The 16252-nt window shown below is 42.8% G+C and overlaps 1 protein-coding gene across 4 annotated transcripts in view; it reads left to right on the top strand.

The window, feature by feature from the left end:
* pard3aa (par-3 family cell polarity regulator alpha, a) overlaps positions 1-16252 on the top strand; it is a 318714-nt gene that overhangs the window by 207662 nt on the left and 94800 nt on the right. For 2 of the 4 annotated variants that reach the window (XM_034222612.1, XM_034222609.1), the window contains 3 exons: positions 1601-1639; positions 6411-6644; positions 9786-10017. In XM_034222612.1, the coding sequence (XP_034078503.1) occupies positions 1601-1639; positions 6411-6644; positions 9786-10017 (505 nt within the window). The remainder of the gene's footprint in view (positions 1-1600; positions 1640-6410; positions 6645-9785; positions 10018-16252) is intronic. The other 2 variants (XM_034222610.1, XM_034222611.1) reach the window with 2 other exon arrangements.

Raw genomic sequence — 16252 nt, 5'->3', positions numbered from 1 at the left:
CCACATGGAGCCCAGAGAACTGTAGGAATCTTTGACTCTCCCACAGACCAGTGCAGGTTCAGGCCACTGCACTCAGCTCTGTGGGATCCACCTTCACTGTGTTAGCACCACCCTTTGTATGCCCTCAAAACTTTTCTACAAAGTGAACCCAGACAACACAAACTTTCAGTGGAAAGTGCTGCTTAGCAGAAAGATAACAGTAGGCCATCCTAAAGGTTTCACTGAGCAATTAGTCCAGCATAAAAATAATTTCCATTATGTTCTTAGTATCGAGTACAAGTATAATTGGCTATAACTGAGGACAGTAAGTGAGCAGAATGGACAGGATGCGAAGATCGCTCCATGATGGCGTTCTCATCATTGCAAATGCATATTTTATCAATTCATATAATCAAAAAAAGCTACTTAATTGTTCCAAGTTGGCATCAGCATGTATTTGTGAATTTGATTAGCTCTAAGAAACAGCAGTGTGTTTTACTCAAGACAATGCCTCACTCTTGGGATAACTAACATTATTGATTTTTTACGAAAATGATTTATCTATTACTGAATGTCGTCTTAGTTCTCAAGATCAGTGTTTACAATGTATTACTCACATTCCCCTTCTCAACCTGCAGGTGCCAGTTGAGTATGTGAATATCCTCCTGACAGAAATCCTTGCCAATATCTAATCATAATCTATTAGAGAGAATAACACAGCGTTCCAATGTTGCAGGGAAATAACCTACTTGTTCCGCTCATATAATAACTCTAGTAACTGACATGAGTTCCTGGAGGAGAAATGTTTCAGTCAATACATGGAACACAAGCTCTAGTGTGAGTTCAAAATGAAAGCTACATTTAATGATTTGTATCTGATGTCACAAATGTTCCATATATCTCAAAGGCGCCTACTGCTGTTGATTATTTTAAATACGTTTTTACATCAAAGACACACAATGAAAAATGGCCTATGGGTTATGTATAATATAATTGAAAATGTAATGAAAATCAAGAGGCCAGAATATATCCTTATTCCTTTTCAATTGCACACTATTGGACATTGCAGTTTGTCGTAAGTAGTTAGGCATGAGCAGGTGTAAGAATACCTACTTTCCATTAACACTTAAATAAATCTGTTTTGTGCTTTCAAAGCTGAACGAACTAACATGCTTGACAATGCTTTCCCCTACAGACTCTCATTTTATTCTGTCACTTGATTCCCTCCCCCCTCTTCTTTTAATCATGTTTCAGGTGCTTGCAAATCACATCAGCAGATGGATTTCATGACTTTGAAGCCCATCATTGTTGAAATAGGCTAAACTGGTCAGACACCCCCCTGTTCAATCCCATTTAGATGTGGAACAAGATTGAGTGAGGGTAGAAAAGGGAAGAAAGAGATGTGAGGTGCCACGGCTGGCAGTAATACATTAGCAAATTTCAGCCACTTTGCCTTGTAAGCCTTATGACAAGTCCTTCCATGGAGTCTACTACCTGTTCTTACATCACTATTCAGCTTCTACCCTGCACTTTCTGATGATGTCTCTTTCTTCTTTGCATATTCTCGCCATCATGGTACAGATGGCACTAACCACTCTGACTTGTTTATGCTCTTTAACAGTAGCAGATGAGATTAACTGCAGCACAAGAACAAATGAAGGTAAGCAACCATGCCTGAATCAACCCAATACTGTCACAGTTATTACAATGGATGCTATGATAGTTCATCTGTTTCCATGGGTCATTACCGGAGATTGGAAACGCAGCCCCACACTTTCTCAATAACCAGCTCATAACCAACCATTATTGGCCGTGTGATCTTGGCACCTTTAGTCCCATATGGAGGAGAGTGTTGTTTGAGGTAATTGCAGCATGATCAAAAGAGGGTTTTCATAATGCTGAGAGGGAGTTGCATGGTGTTGAATAAAGACTTGGCAACTAATGTGTGAACCTGTGCCATTGTGCTCGTTCTGCAGTGCAAACGAGTGAAGAAAAAACACTCATTACTCAGGAGTTGTGTAGGGTTGGATGGAGTGGCATTTGCAATAAAGAGACACTCATTGCCATTTGGCCTCTTCGTCTCTTTGCAATTGATCCATCATAGTCGGGTTGTTTTGAGCTGTGGTTGGAGCATTTTAAAGTGCTTACCCTCTATGAAATTAAAACATAATGAGTTAATGACTGAGTCACAGGGGAATATTTTTGACTCTTTTTCAGAGCACTAATTAAAGTGCCTTGTGCAAATCACATATTACACCTCACCTTACTGTATAAGTTATTTCAATTATGCAGCAATAAAAAAAGTAGTTGTCATTTTTCTTTTCAACAAACATTTTACTGATTCAATGCACAACCGCAGGACAGTATTGAGCATCCTTGATTGAGATATGAAACAGTTGGGCTAATGATGATTCCTTTGTGACCCAGCGTACAGAGGACGTCCTCTGTCGGGCTAATGATCCACAACTCTCGGAGAAATAGTAGCCCGGTCGACCCAGGGACGCCTCACTTCCAATGGGATACCTGGACACGGCCTTCCCCCGACCACCTTGGAGGCTATTTTTAACATAATTACCCTTTTACCGCCCTGCTTAAAGCCCTGGCTCTCTGAATAAATTATGTGTAATGGAGCCCCTGTCTGTACACAGATCTTTACATGCAAGTGCCCGTGGTGAATAATGGCTGGGAAGCATAGTTTTAGTTGCTCTAATTATATTATGGTCTCCTGTTCCTGTAATAACCACTGCTGATTTATTCATGGAGTTTGCCATACCTCCTCTTTAATGTTTAATAGCAATGGATCTTCTCCAATTAACTGTCCTTGCCCTTAATCTGGCAAAGAAACACAGCGCGCTGGCTTTTTTTGTGTTTGGCCGTCACAAAATCCAGGTGCACTTCCCCCCTATTTGGTTTGATTGTTTTTCTTTTTGTGTATTTCATTTTGATGATTTTCATTTGTCCTCCAGACGTGTGGGGAGTGACAAACTCGTGTCTGTATGCAATGGGGGAATATGTATTTTCATCCCTCTGAATAAGAGGAAGATGAGGAGCAGAGCACTGAGGCTTCTGTTGTGTGATAGGAATCACATAATAGACTGGCATACAGAGAGCTGTCCGTCAAACTCTCCCAGGAGAGCCACGACTGCTTCTGATGAAAACAAAGGCAGGTTCGAGGCAGCCTGGGTCTATGGGCAAACTCCCTCTCTTTGCCTCACGCTCCCCCTCTCTTTGTCTCCCTGCTTCTCTCAGTCATTCGCTATACTAACTAGAAACAATGGCCAAGTGGATCGTGGTGCGGAATACCGAGTGTGAGGATAATTCCCTGCTTCCGATTAGAGCAGATGTCATTTGTGTTCCCTTGAACTGTTGCATCCTCCGCAGCTCTAACTTGCAATCCCATTGTGTCGAACATGCACGGCTTCTGCGTGTCCGCTGTTGGCAGGCTTTACTTATAAGCTTCATGAAAACCCACATTTACATGGCATTTGCACTGGGTTGATTGAGTTTCATACACAAAGTATGAAAAATGACGGCATTTCCCTGCCGCGCTGTATCTGTGCTCGTTTCCTTTCCTTTAGATTGTCCTCTCTTGTCCTTTGCATGATGAGATTACTTCTTTCGAACAAAATGAATTACATGATTTTTACTTGCATTTGCTGGGTCTTATAAGACTGTCCATGCTTTCTTGGCACTGAAATGTGCCATAGTAATCAGAAATGGAGGAACAAAGCAGTAAAATGAATCTTCTGCTTTTAACCCCTGGACATTTGTAGCACACAGTAAAGTTTCATTTTACTGTCCAATACAGCCTGAGGGCACACACACAGATGAGCTCTTCCCACTAAAAACGATGCTACATTATAGGATTGGTGTTCCTTTTTTTTTTAATGGTGCTTTCAGGATTGAGTTTAGGTTCTCTGGGGATTGTCTACTTTTATTAACATTGACAAAAAGGCGGAGAAAATGGTGTGTTAAAGACATAACGTTTACCAGTCTGGAAACCCAACACCACTGGCTAGATGACCTTTTAGCCTATCTGACTTCTTTGACACCATATCTATAGACGCCATGGAAGACAGAGAAGCACTCACACTCTCAGTATGGCTACATTGGTAGCAAACACAGCAGAAAGAGGAATGCCCTTGTGACCTTAAGGTTCTTGAAAGTAGCTTGACAACTTTTAGTTTCCTCAAAAAATGTCAAGATGATGGAAATAGGAAAAATACATCTCCAGCTCTCTCCTGCATTTGTCCTCTGCAAGTCGCTTTGTACATGGTGTGTGTTTGAACCTTGGAACTCAGATAGCTAGCTAATCACTAGTGAGCTGCTGCAGGTTTGCTTGGTTAAGGGATCAAGAAGAGAATATCAAAGGGGTTGAGACAACAAAAGAGACAAGCTGCCACTGGTAAAATGATGATAACAGGAGCAGAGCTTGTATGCATTTCTGCACAGCTCTGCTAGTTTATCCTGTTCTCTCCTAAGCTCATTCATGCCCTGCTTTTGCAAACTTTGTGTATTCACAGTTCTCCATGTTTCTTCTCATCCTGACTCCATCTCTCAAACGCTAAAACAAATGTGTTTTGGAGGGGGTACTCCAAACAACGGTCACAAATAGTTTTCTTCCAATGATGGAGGTTTGTTTTCTTTGCCTACTATGTATTTGGCTGTGCAACCCTCCATGTAAAGATCCACTGTGATCACCCAGCAGCAGTGGGTCATGCCTCATTTAGGCCACTTTTAAACATGTCGAGGGTCTTGTTGATTATAGCTTATATAGAAGTGTATGCTGTGAGTTTCTGTTATTGTGTCTATTATGGAGTCCCTCTATGGGGCACACACATACAAACATATACACCTAGTGTTTGCATGTGTGTGTTCTGTTCAGTGGGGGTAGAGACAAGACCTTATAGCGGTATTTGCTATGAAAACTAACATGAAGAGCTATAGGAGACGTTTATTTACACCACGTGAAGCCACAGAGGAAACTGCAGCACACACTCACTACATGTGGAGGGTCTATATGGTCTACAGGGAGTCTTAAAGACACAATGCTGCTCTGTCCAGACTCCATCGACATATGCTTAGCCCTCAGAGAGTCAGTGAGGCTGCAGAAGTAATTGAATCAACAGTTTATCCATTATTACCAATAGTTTCCTCCGAAAACATTAACATTTAACAAGGCTTTACTTGCACATTTTCAGAAATCCATCTCGTTACGTTTGACAGCACATTGCTTTGCGCTAAATCGAGGCAAAATAAAGGGGACAGAAAATCAACCAGGCCACTTGTTTACCATTCAGCGGGTAAGGAAAGAGCTCCGGGGAACTGACTGACGCTCCCTGACAAAATGAAATACCAATATCTGAGTTGTGCTCCACTTACATACCCTAAACAAACATAGGGTAGCATTGGAAACATCATTACAGCTGTCCAGGGTGTGGCAATAGTGTTGAAGAGGTTTGCTGTTCAACATTCACTTTCCTTCCTACACATCTGCTCTAGCAGCTTTCACATTAGCACGATGTAGGTCTTTTTGAGGATATACTAAGCTTCTCCAATTCGAACACATTTCAAGCCACACTTGTCATTCATTTATATCATGTGTACAAATATAGTGGCTACCATTGGTTTATGTTATACATAGTTTCTCATTAACCATATTTACATGCTCATACATATGTGCAAACTAGAACTTTGGTGCTTTTCTCCCACTAGTCTAATCAACATATGGCCGATAACGGAGCAATTTTCTGCCCTCATGGTGTGCTATTACCTGCCATCTACCATCCACCTGCTGAGGCCTTAGCGAAGGATTGCAGCTGTGATGTGTTTTTAATGCTAAGATGTTCTAGTGATTACAAGAGAATGGTGTTGGAAATGAAAGGACTTAGATTTGCTTTGGATTTGCTTTTGGATATGTGGACTCTTTTCTCCATTCTTTCTCTTTTACTAAAGAAAGAACAATCAGAGGACCACCTATGGAAATCATTTTCTTTTTTACACTCCATTCATACTTTTTGTGAACTTGTAATAGTTTAGTAAAACACTATGATCACTCTGGTGCCAAGGTACATTGCTGTCTTTGATATCGGCCAATTTATATGCATTATGTCTCGGTCTCGTCATTTAACAAGGACAAAGGTTGAATTAGAATTCTCAACAGGGAAATGTCTCAGGGAAGATATAATACTCTGTTCTCATTTCACACACTTCATTGGCCAGGCAATGGTATCATTTGTTTTTCATGTTAATTGCCAGAACCACATTTTATCTTGGCTTTCTTAGAGATCATTCCAATATAAAACTAGCAACTTGTGAATGATTAATTGACACGCAATGAACTTCGAGATGATGGTTTTAGGTGGCCTTTGTGGGGGAGTCACATGCTTTTAGTATGCTGGTCTCAGTGAAGCTATTTCTTCTTCCCATAGGTTCTAAAGAACAAGATGTGGGACCATCGCTGGGCCTGAAAAAGTCAAGTTCCCTGGAAAGCCTCCAGACGGCTGTTGCTGAGGTGACGCAGAACGGTGAGATCAAAGTCAACAGGCCCCGCTCACGGATCCTCAGGGGCCGCGGCTGCAACGAGAGCTTCAGAGCTGCCATTGACAAATCATACGAGAAACCTGGTACCACAACACCAGAGGAAGAAAACAGCATGGAGACATGTGAGTGATATAAGTAATGTATGCAGTGCTTTTGTTTTTCCAAGTTAGTTTTTTATAGTAGCGATCCAGAATAATGCACTCAGAAATGTGCCATTTTATAATGTACAATAGAAGATATCAGTAGATCATTATAAATAAATTCAGTCAGTGTAATATAGGCCAACTCAAAATTGCTTTCCCCTAGAAACTAGGTTAGGGATCCCCTTTTACTGGTGTGTGTGTGTGTGTGTGTGTGTGTGTGTGTGTGTGTGTGTGTGTGTGGTGTGTGTGTGTGTGGTGTGTGTGTGGTGTGTGTGTGTGTGTGTGTGTTGTGTGTGTGTGTGTGTGTGTGTGTGTGTGTGTGTGTGTGTGTGTGTGTGTGTGTGTGTGTGTGTGTGTGTGTGTGTGTGTGTGTGTGTGTGTGGCATAAAGCACATCTGCAATAGGCGTCTAGGTTACACACTCATTAATATTCAAATCATTCATGTTGAGTGGAATTGTCAGAAACTGTGGCAGCATGTTTCCCCATGAGCCTACATACTCTTAAAGTGCATTGCCATGTTTTCAAACAGAGTGCATGCTAGGAAATATTACGCTGTTTACCCACATAAGTCAGTCTCCTATTGTATCATATGTGGTTATAAAATCTTAATATAACATAATTGCATTTACAATTATTCTAGTCTGTGCGAGAAAGTTTTGGCACGATCCACTGTATAACTGCCAGGATCCCTCACATTCTTTCTTCACTGTGCCTGATTCCTTTATTCTGAACTATTAAGACAGCATTAGAAAAGAAAGGCATGCCACCTTTCCTTTGAGTGAATATATCCATTCCTATTTGGTGTTTGATGACAAAAATACACGCGTTTGGGATTGAAAGACAGCTGTCTTACGTTTTGCGACAGGTAATAACCCTGCAACACCACAAGAGTAATTACCAGATATACATTTGCATTCGCCATTAAAAGATTCCATTAAAAGAGCTGGGGGACATTTGAAAAAGAGGGAATTATTTTCCTGAAACGCTTTGTTCTCATAAGCTCTGTCGGCAAGCTACTAAATACAGTCTTATCTCTGCAAAGAAAAATGGGGAAAGCAACAGATTTCCTCTGCCGTGGTATATTGCATTCTCCTCCATGATATTCAAATAACTCTGTTTTTCAATTTAGATAAAAGCAGCCAGTCCGTGCTCGTCACTGAGGTTAATAGTCAAAGTTGACAGATAAGCCGCTGCTTTTCTCTGCTCCCAGACTTTTATTTACATAAAATAAGAACGTGGCATCACCTAAAGAAAATGTGTCCCCACAAGATATCCTGCAAGGCAAAGTGCACTTTCTCTTGTGCTACTTTGAGTTGCATCGTTTGAGAAAAGAAAAATCTGCTCTGCTGAGGAAAATCCTTTCTTTTGTGTGTTGGAAAAAGACAGGCAATTGTACATGTCTGTCATAACCTTCACCGACAGGCCAGCTTAAATGTCCTTGATTATTAAAGCTGGAAAGTTTCACAGAAGTGACTAAATGTTTCCTGCGGTTGTCTGTCTCTGTCTCCTGACACTTTCATCAATGCTTCTGCTGTCATTGTGTCAGCTAAGACATTTTCCAATCCTAAAATTGTGTTTGACGGCCTCTCGTTTTGATATCCAGTGTTAAAGTATTTAATCTTGTGTTGTGATCGAAAATGTCGCTTTATTTAAAAGATGCGAAAGGAAAAAATTACATATTTAATTTGATTTGGGTTTCCACATAACTCAAAGTAAGGCCTTTTTATGAGGACATGTAAATACTTCCCCGTGAGTCACAAAAACACATGGCCACCTCCCTCTGGGACATTCTAGATTACAATGGTAGTATGTTATCTTCTATCGGCATCATTAGCGACATTAGCACTCCTGCTAATCTCAGGCATTTAAATAGCCAGATACAGCTCGCAGCTGCTATTTGCTGCCGCTGCTCTTAAGTGAATGATAAGCAGGCAGAAGATAGAGTCGATTGTTAAAACCAAACCTCTTTCCAAATGTGTGGACATGGACAAAACTAAGAGAGGGGCCTCACAGCAATGAATTGCATAATTGTGCAGGTTTAAACCACTGCTTCGCTTTCTATTCCCGTTGTACGATGCCACATGATTCCATTAAAGGCATATCAAGATGGCAGCTGAAAAAATGGCTGATAACTCCACACATCACAAGAGAAGAAAACTGTCCCTTGAAATGTGAATCCAGCCGCTCCACCCTCCGTCTCCGTGTAACTCAAACCCATCATGGTTCCCTCCTTTTTCTTTCCTCATGATAATCACTCATTTCTCTTCCATTAAAGGCAGAACTTAAAGGCAAGACTGCTATAAATTGTAATCTGAAGGACATCTACCTCATGCCTCATATCCAGAGACACAGCGTAGGCAGGAGCTATGACGACTGTGAAGTGCACCACATTTGCAATTAAGATCCCTGGGAGCCATTTTCAAGATTATTTAAATGTATAATTACTGACAGATTAATTACATTTTGCACATCAATTCTGATTAGATGTGATGGAAACTTTGAGTTTAATCAACCCTGCATCACCTAAGGAGTTTGGTTTTCAATTTGATGTCTGTGTTGAAATTAGTTGAGACGTAAATTAAGAACCAAATGCATATGACTATCATTAGAGCTTCCATTTTTCCAGCACATTATTTGTATAGGAAATTCAACAGATAAGGGGGAAAAAAGAAAGTTCTCTTGTGAGCTGTGTGAAATGTACACATTTGAAATAACTTCAGGCTTTCAGCTAAGTGAAAATATGTTCAACTGAATTATTTTCTCAAAGGGGGTACAAAGTAAATATATTCTGCTCTAATGAGGCGCATGAATTCAGTGTGTTTTGTTCAAAGCTGCCATACCTTGTGGGACACAGTTTTTCTTCCAACGTTGTATCTGATGAAAGAACTATTTCTTTGTTATATAAAAAAGACAGTGGGGTTCTGATGTGCTGTTTTCAAATGGGGTTTCTGTGATCCACAGGGAGTCAAGTGGAAGTTATACTTTGTGTAAACTGTCTGCCTTTGTTGACTTGTATTTTATTTCTTATTATCCCTGTGTTATTGTGAGTGTGCTGCACTATCATCCACTCAATATCAACGTTTAACACCTCTCCCTTCCCCCTTATCTGTTCCCTCCAGTGGACGAGGACACGGAGGAAAGCTCCAGATCAGGTCGTGAGTCGATGTCCACCAGCAGCGACCTCAATTTGGGACCAGGGATGAACGGCAACCTTTCCAAAGATGACAGACAGAAAGACAAGGTTGGAGGCAAGGAAAAGAAAAAACCTGAACGGGATAAAGAGAGGGAGAGAGACAAGGACAAGAGCAAAGCCAAGAAAGGCGTGCTGAAGGGCCTGGGCGAGATGTTCAGGTAAGACAGCTCATCTCAAAATACTAAACTCTCTCCTGTGTAGCCCCAAACGCCAAACGCTATCTGCTTTATTTAATTCCACTCAACACACTCACCGCTTGATCATTCAGAATTTGAATGCATTCTCTAGATGTTGCCACTGCTAATCAGGGACCTCTCTCCTTGAACCCTGGGAGATGGAGGGAGGGGATGGAGGGGAGGGGGAGTTATCGACCTCAAGGGCCTCTGGCTCTTTTGAGCCAGATTATTTTTAATAAGGGCAACATGTTTTATTCATTAACCCATGTGGACGCTTCTTCTTTCCAAACAAACTCAGTATTTGTTAACCAGCAGGCAATGTATAGGGCCCATACGGGTGCTATTGTTGGAGCTGTGATTTGGTTCTTGGAATAAAAGGGCTTTTAAAGATAATAAAATCGATCGTGGGTAGGAATTGTTGCCTGTGGCTGGTTATTGCTGTCACATCACGCGGTAACAAGATTCTAGAGCTAGACTATCCTGGGATACGTCACCTGCTGTAAGTCTTCAACGTCATCTTGACACCTTACATACAACATGTGTTAAGGGGTGGCTTCAAACCAAGCAACTCTGAGGGCAAATGTAATGGTTGTTTGTATGCCAATCGGAGAACAAATATATTTCCACTGCCTTTAATTAACTAATTGGCAAAAACATTACTAGCAAAAAATGATCGTGACTTGGACATGTACGTGGACAATAATAGGAAATGTGGGCAACAAGAATGTGGATGAAAATAAACATCCTGCGGGTATCCATCCTGTATCCCTGCCACAAGAAAATTAGTGGGGGAGTCACATTAATTATTTCAATTTATTGCATATTTGAATATGGCATAAATTAACAGTGGAGGCGGTACGAGCTGTTATCGTGCCGTAAATTGTTTTCATGTGGATTAGTTTAATGGGATTAGTTAGCGTATCGCGGCACACGGCTCGGTAATGAACAATAAAGACGACAAGTGTGTTTCGAGGTCACGATTGAGGAATGCAGGGAACTCGCTTATCTTCCATTCTTTTCACTCTCCTGTTACCCTTATTTTTTCGCATCATGTGGTGTGACTGCATAATGACTTACCTTCTTTTTCACACCAGGCATGAGTAACATATGTTCACAGAGAACACGCAGAGAAGTGGGCTGGATTACTGAAGGAAAGTGGAAAGTTGAGCCGCAGGTTTGACACTCGGTGACATGCAATCAGTGCCGTTGGCAAACCTTTTTGAGTGGCTGTGTGCGGAGCTTGATAGGTGACTGCTGGGTGATTTTTTTTAAATGTGCACGTGAGCCCTCGGCATGCCCTCCTCGCCCTCATCATCGTTCTTCATTATCTTTGAGTGCCACCACCACTTAGGAGTTGGCACGCGGCAGGCCTCGCTGACACTCCCCCCGCTCCATGCCTTTAACGCCAGGCCATTTGCCACCTGAATGCAAAGAGGCAGCATTCTGAACAAGAGTGTCTCTCCGCTTCCTTTTCTCCTACTCCTTGTTTTTACATCAAACACTCTTCTACTTAAATCCGTGACAGCCCCCACACAGCCCTTTTCTATTCTATCCCTGTACCGGTTTAGAAAGTTACAGTTAGCGAGGAACTGAGGTGAGAATAAATGCGTCCCACTGGATACAATAACACATTTTTTCGTAAAGAACAGAATGTACTGATGTGTAATGCCTAGCGGTCAAAAAGGGAGGAGAGGGAAAGCTAGTGAAAAATCTGTTTCGTGTCGCACTCTCAGCGATTCCACCAAAAGTTCTGACAGTGTTTCAAAATGGAGAAGTTTCACTGTGCATGAGGAAAGGGATTGGCTGACAGAAACTCAACACTCTCAGGCTTATGAATCAAGGATATATTTTACATCAGCAAGTTTCACATGTGAGTGTCTCGTCATTGCATCGAAAACATCAAAAAGACACCCTGGTTGGGTTAATCCTTTGTAATACTTGTCTCCGTGGTTGTCATTTGCATAAAATAGACGAGCAGGCACTCGATTTTTCCCGCATTTTCTCACAAATGCATGTCTTATACTCACGTTCTTCCGCTAAGGAGATTTCAAGGAGTTTGCAGCGCACTGCAATTTGAGCTAATTTGCATGCGGGCCTTTGGACGGCCTGATGAACGTGTAGTGCACGTCTGCTTAATGGACAGCCTGATTGGGAGTGCATTAACATCGGAGCCAGGGGAAAGGAGGATGGCCTAATATAAGGAGAGAGAGGGAAGATAGAGCGAGAGGCCGTGAGATAAATACTGTGAGTGCAAGAACGACTGAAAGTGTGTGAGTGCGTGATGGAAAGTAAATTGACTGCCTACAGCTCAAAGTAAAGACTTTTCAGTGCAGAGCCCCTGCTTCTCAGGAATTATACTGTACTGCCTATAGGATGAATACTGGTATCCAGTACCATCCAGTAATGAATAGCTTATAATCTTATGAATGGAGAGCAATGTGCATGCATGCATAGGATAAAGAACCAGCCCTGGGCATCCTGACATCACTGTTATTTCAGGGATGTATGCTCAAGCATGTATCACTGCGTCCATGTCTGCATCCATTGGGATATAGGGGCGTGCAGGGCTATATGGGATTATTCATGTCCTTTCTAGTGCATAACATGTGATCATTACTTTCTGATCCTATCAGGTTTGTTTATACGTTGGAAGCTTTGCCCAGGGCTCTGTTAGCATACTAGCAGACAACAATGTCCCGGCCCGGCCTGCAGACTCCCTTCAACATGCCTAATGAGGTGTTGTTTTTCTGCTCTAAGACTGACTGACCTCTTCCATCAAAGCCCCATCTCCATCTCTTGATGTGTTTACATGTGCGTGACCCTGTTGTTTAAGCACATGGAAAAATGTGAAAAAATACTCCCCATCATTTATTATAGAGTTCAGTGATTAGTTGTGAAAACTAAGTCAAACATTACATTGTATTGAGTTAATTTGATTCTGAGGTGGTCGTTTTTGCATTGAGTTTGGACATGTACTTGCCAAGGTGTGTATGTATTATTTTCTGAATGTGTGTGTGTGTGTGTGTTTGTGTGTGTGCACATTCATATTTATATACCTCAATACATTTTTACGAGGGTGTTAATGTCTTTTTCACAAGAGCGCTGGAAATGCTTGGTGCCAGTACAGTTGCATGGAGGAGACAAGCGAGTGAAGGCTGCAAAAATGGAAGGCATGGTTGGGACTGGGAATGGGGGCCAGAGAGGTGGGGGGGAGGGGCGGATTGGGAGAGGGAGCGTGTGCACTGGAGTGAACTGGAGCACCAAGGGAGAGTGGGAAAGGAGGATGAAAAGGAAAAGGAGAGACGGAATGAGGAGAAGGGGCGTTTCACAGCGGCAGTCACGGCATTGGGCTACCGTCTGCCTGTAGGGAGGATTGAGGATCTCTGGCAATTTTGCTGTGTGTGTGTGTGTGTTCAAGGTCCATTTAAATGTGCATGTGTGTGTGCAATCCATGTTTGCCTGTGTGTGTACTGATCAAAAGATGTGTTAATGGGCTCTGGCATCACCATCACCCTCTCTCCCCTGTGATTCCTCTCCCGCGCACAGTTACCCTTACCCCAACCCCCCCTGACTCCTACCCTCCCCACCAATCTGATAAGTGGCATGCCTCACGCCGAGCCATCAGCCGACACTGGAGCTCAGTGTGACAGCCGTGCACCCCCCTCTCCTCACCCCCCATCCTCCATCACCCCAGGGACCTCGTCTGCCTCCGTGCAGATGCAGCCTCACTCGAGGCTACGTGGAGAGATGCGGGAGAGAGGGGTGTGGAGTGGAAAGGAAAGCATTGAAAGCTGGAGTGGAGGGATGCTTTCTATCCTTCAATCTTTATTATTCTTGGGCACTGTAGAACTGCTGGGCGCACCAGAGTGTTGGGGGGTTGGCACACTCATGTGTATGTTTGCATGCATGTGTGAGTGTGCCTAAAATATGAATACCATGCCACAAAAGCATGATGGCCTTATGCGTAGCGTGTGAGTAGGTAGTTGGCGTGTTGCTGCTCCGCTCCGTGTCTTCTTACCATATGATTCTTTCTGCTCTTGTGGGTGTGAACAGCTGATGGCGAGTACGTTCATCAGTACACCAACATGACACATGCATTAGCCTGGCTTTTTTTTTCTTTACACACACAACCAAGAAACACACTCTTTTTCTGTATGACGCACCCCTCTCCGCAGCCACACACAGAATAGCTGACATATGGTTGTAGTATTATGGCGCAGTTGATTTGGAGAGAGCAATTAGCTGCCTCCACATGTGGGCCCTGACATCTGCCGAGTGTGAAGAGAAAATTATAATTGTTCTTATTTTGCTCTTCCTCACTCATCATAATGTCTGAGCTGAGGTTGTTAATGCAGGCACAGGGCACAGCATCAAGCTGGAGCATTGACGTGGATGACTGGAGTCAAGTGAGGAATCTGAGACAGGCAGCAAAAGATAATAACAAGAACAAATATAACACATCATGGTCTGGATGGTGATGCAAGGATAAACTTCAGCTCAGCAAGGTGGTCAATAATTAGAGAAGTTGCTTGTCAAGTCTCATCGTGGAAGAGTATTAACTACATGGAAGTGCTTTTTCACATGTGACAATGTGACTTCCTGTCAGAGGCACTTTTGGGAGGCTGACCTTGACATCTTGGACCTCTTATGGAGCTTGCTAAGGCAAAGTGATTCACAGAATTCCCTTGTCACAGATACATGTTTTAGAGAGAATTTAGTATTGGACTTGGCAAATTTGGCAAGTGCAAAGTCATACCTCAATATCACCTTCAAATGACTGCCAAGTTAAAAGAAATATCATGTCACCAAGGGCACTTTACAGAGAGGGGGTTAGCTTTTTCAACTTCCTTGAAAGAAACCTCTTTTCAGAAGTTCTTTCCCCCTGTGTCCTTAAAGCTGGCGCATGATTGCAAGGACTTTAAAGGGGCCATTTTTTGTTTCAACTTTATTGTCACTACGTAGTACATGTACTAGTGACGAAATGTAAGTTTAGGCATCTGACCAGAAGTGCAAAAAAGCAGTGCAGGAGTCTACATAATGACAATAATTATACATGGAATTATTATAAATAGAATAATTATAAATAGGCTATAAACAGATGAATATATACAGTGTAAACAGCATTGACAGTAAAATATATAAACAGGTGGGTGGTGGGTATGGGCTTGAGTCTATCAGCGGGCAGAGTTCAGCAGGGTAACAGCCCTGGGGAAGAAGCTGACCCTGAACCTGCTGGTCTTGGACCGGAGGCTCATGAGGCTCCTCCCCGAGGGTAGGAGGACAAACAGATAGTTTGCAGGATGAGAGGTGTCTTTAAAGATGTTGTGCGCCCTCTGCAAACACCGTATCCGTATCTCGATGGCAAGGAGTGGGACACCGATTATGCGTTGGGCGATTTTCGTCACCCTCTGCAATGCCTTCCTATTGAGCATTGTGCAGTTCCCATACCAGGCTGTGATACAGCTGGTCAGGATGCTCTCAATGGTGCAACGATAAAAGTTCACCAGAATCTGAGGAGAGAGGTGATCTTTCTTTAGTCTCCTCAGGAAGAAGAGACGCTGGTGAGCCTTCTTTACTATGCTGGTGGTATTGTTGGACCATGAGAGGTCATCGGATATGTGGACCCCCAGGAACTTGAAGCTAGACACACGCTCCACCGCCGTTCCATTTATGTGGATGGGAGTGTGTGTGTTGCCTTTCGATTTCCTGAAGTCCACAATGAGTTCTTTTGTTTTTGTTGTGTTAAGGCCCAGGTTATTGTCAGCACACCACTCAGTCAGATGCTGAACCTCCTCCCTGTAGGCCGTCTCATCGTTGTTGTGGATGAGGCCGATCACCGTTGTGTCGTCTGCATACTTGATGATGGTGTTTGAAGCGTGTACAGGGGTACAGTCGTGGGTGAAGATGGAGTAGAGGAGGGGGCTCAGCACGCAGCCTTGTGGGACACTGGTATTTAGGCTGAGGGTCATGGAAGAGAGATTATCCAACCTGACATGCTGGGGTCTGTTGGTTAGAAAATCTAAAATCCAATTACGAAGGGGGGCGTCGATGCCCAGGTTATTGAGTTTTGTGATTAGTTTGGAGGGGATGACGGTGTTGAAGGCTGAACTGAAGTCGATGAACAGCAGTCTTGCATAGGAGTTGTTTTTTTCCAGATGTGAGAGGACGGTGTGAAGTGTTATGGAAACAGCATCTTCCGTGCTCCTATTAGTCCGGT

This window comes from Gymnodraco acuticeps, unplaced genomic scaffold (assembly GCF_902827175.1).
Source record: "Gymnodraco acuticeps unplaced genomic scaffold, fGymAcu1.1, whole genome shotgun sequence".
In the NCBI taxonomy this organism is placed as follows: Eukaryota; Metazoa; Chordata; class Actinopteri; order Perciformes; family Bathydraconidae; genus Gymnodraco; species Gymnodraco acuticeps.
The sequence above is the reverse complement of the archived record's forward strand: the minus strand, read 5'-3'. Positions and strand labels throughout refer to the sequence as shown.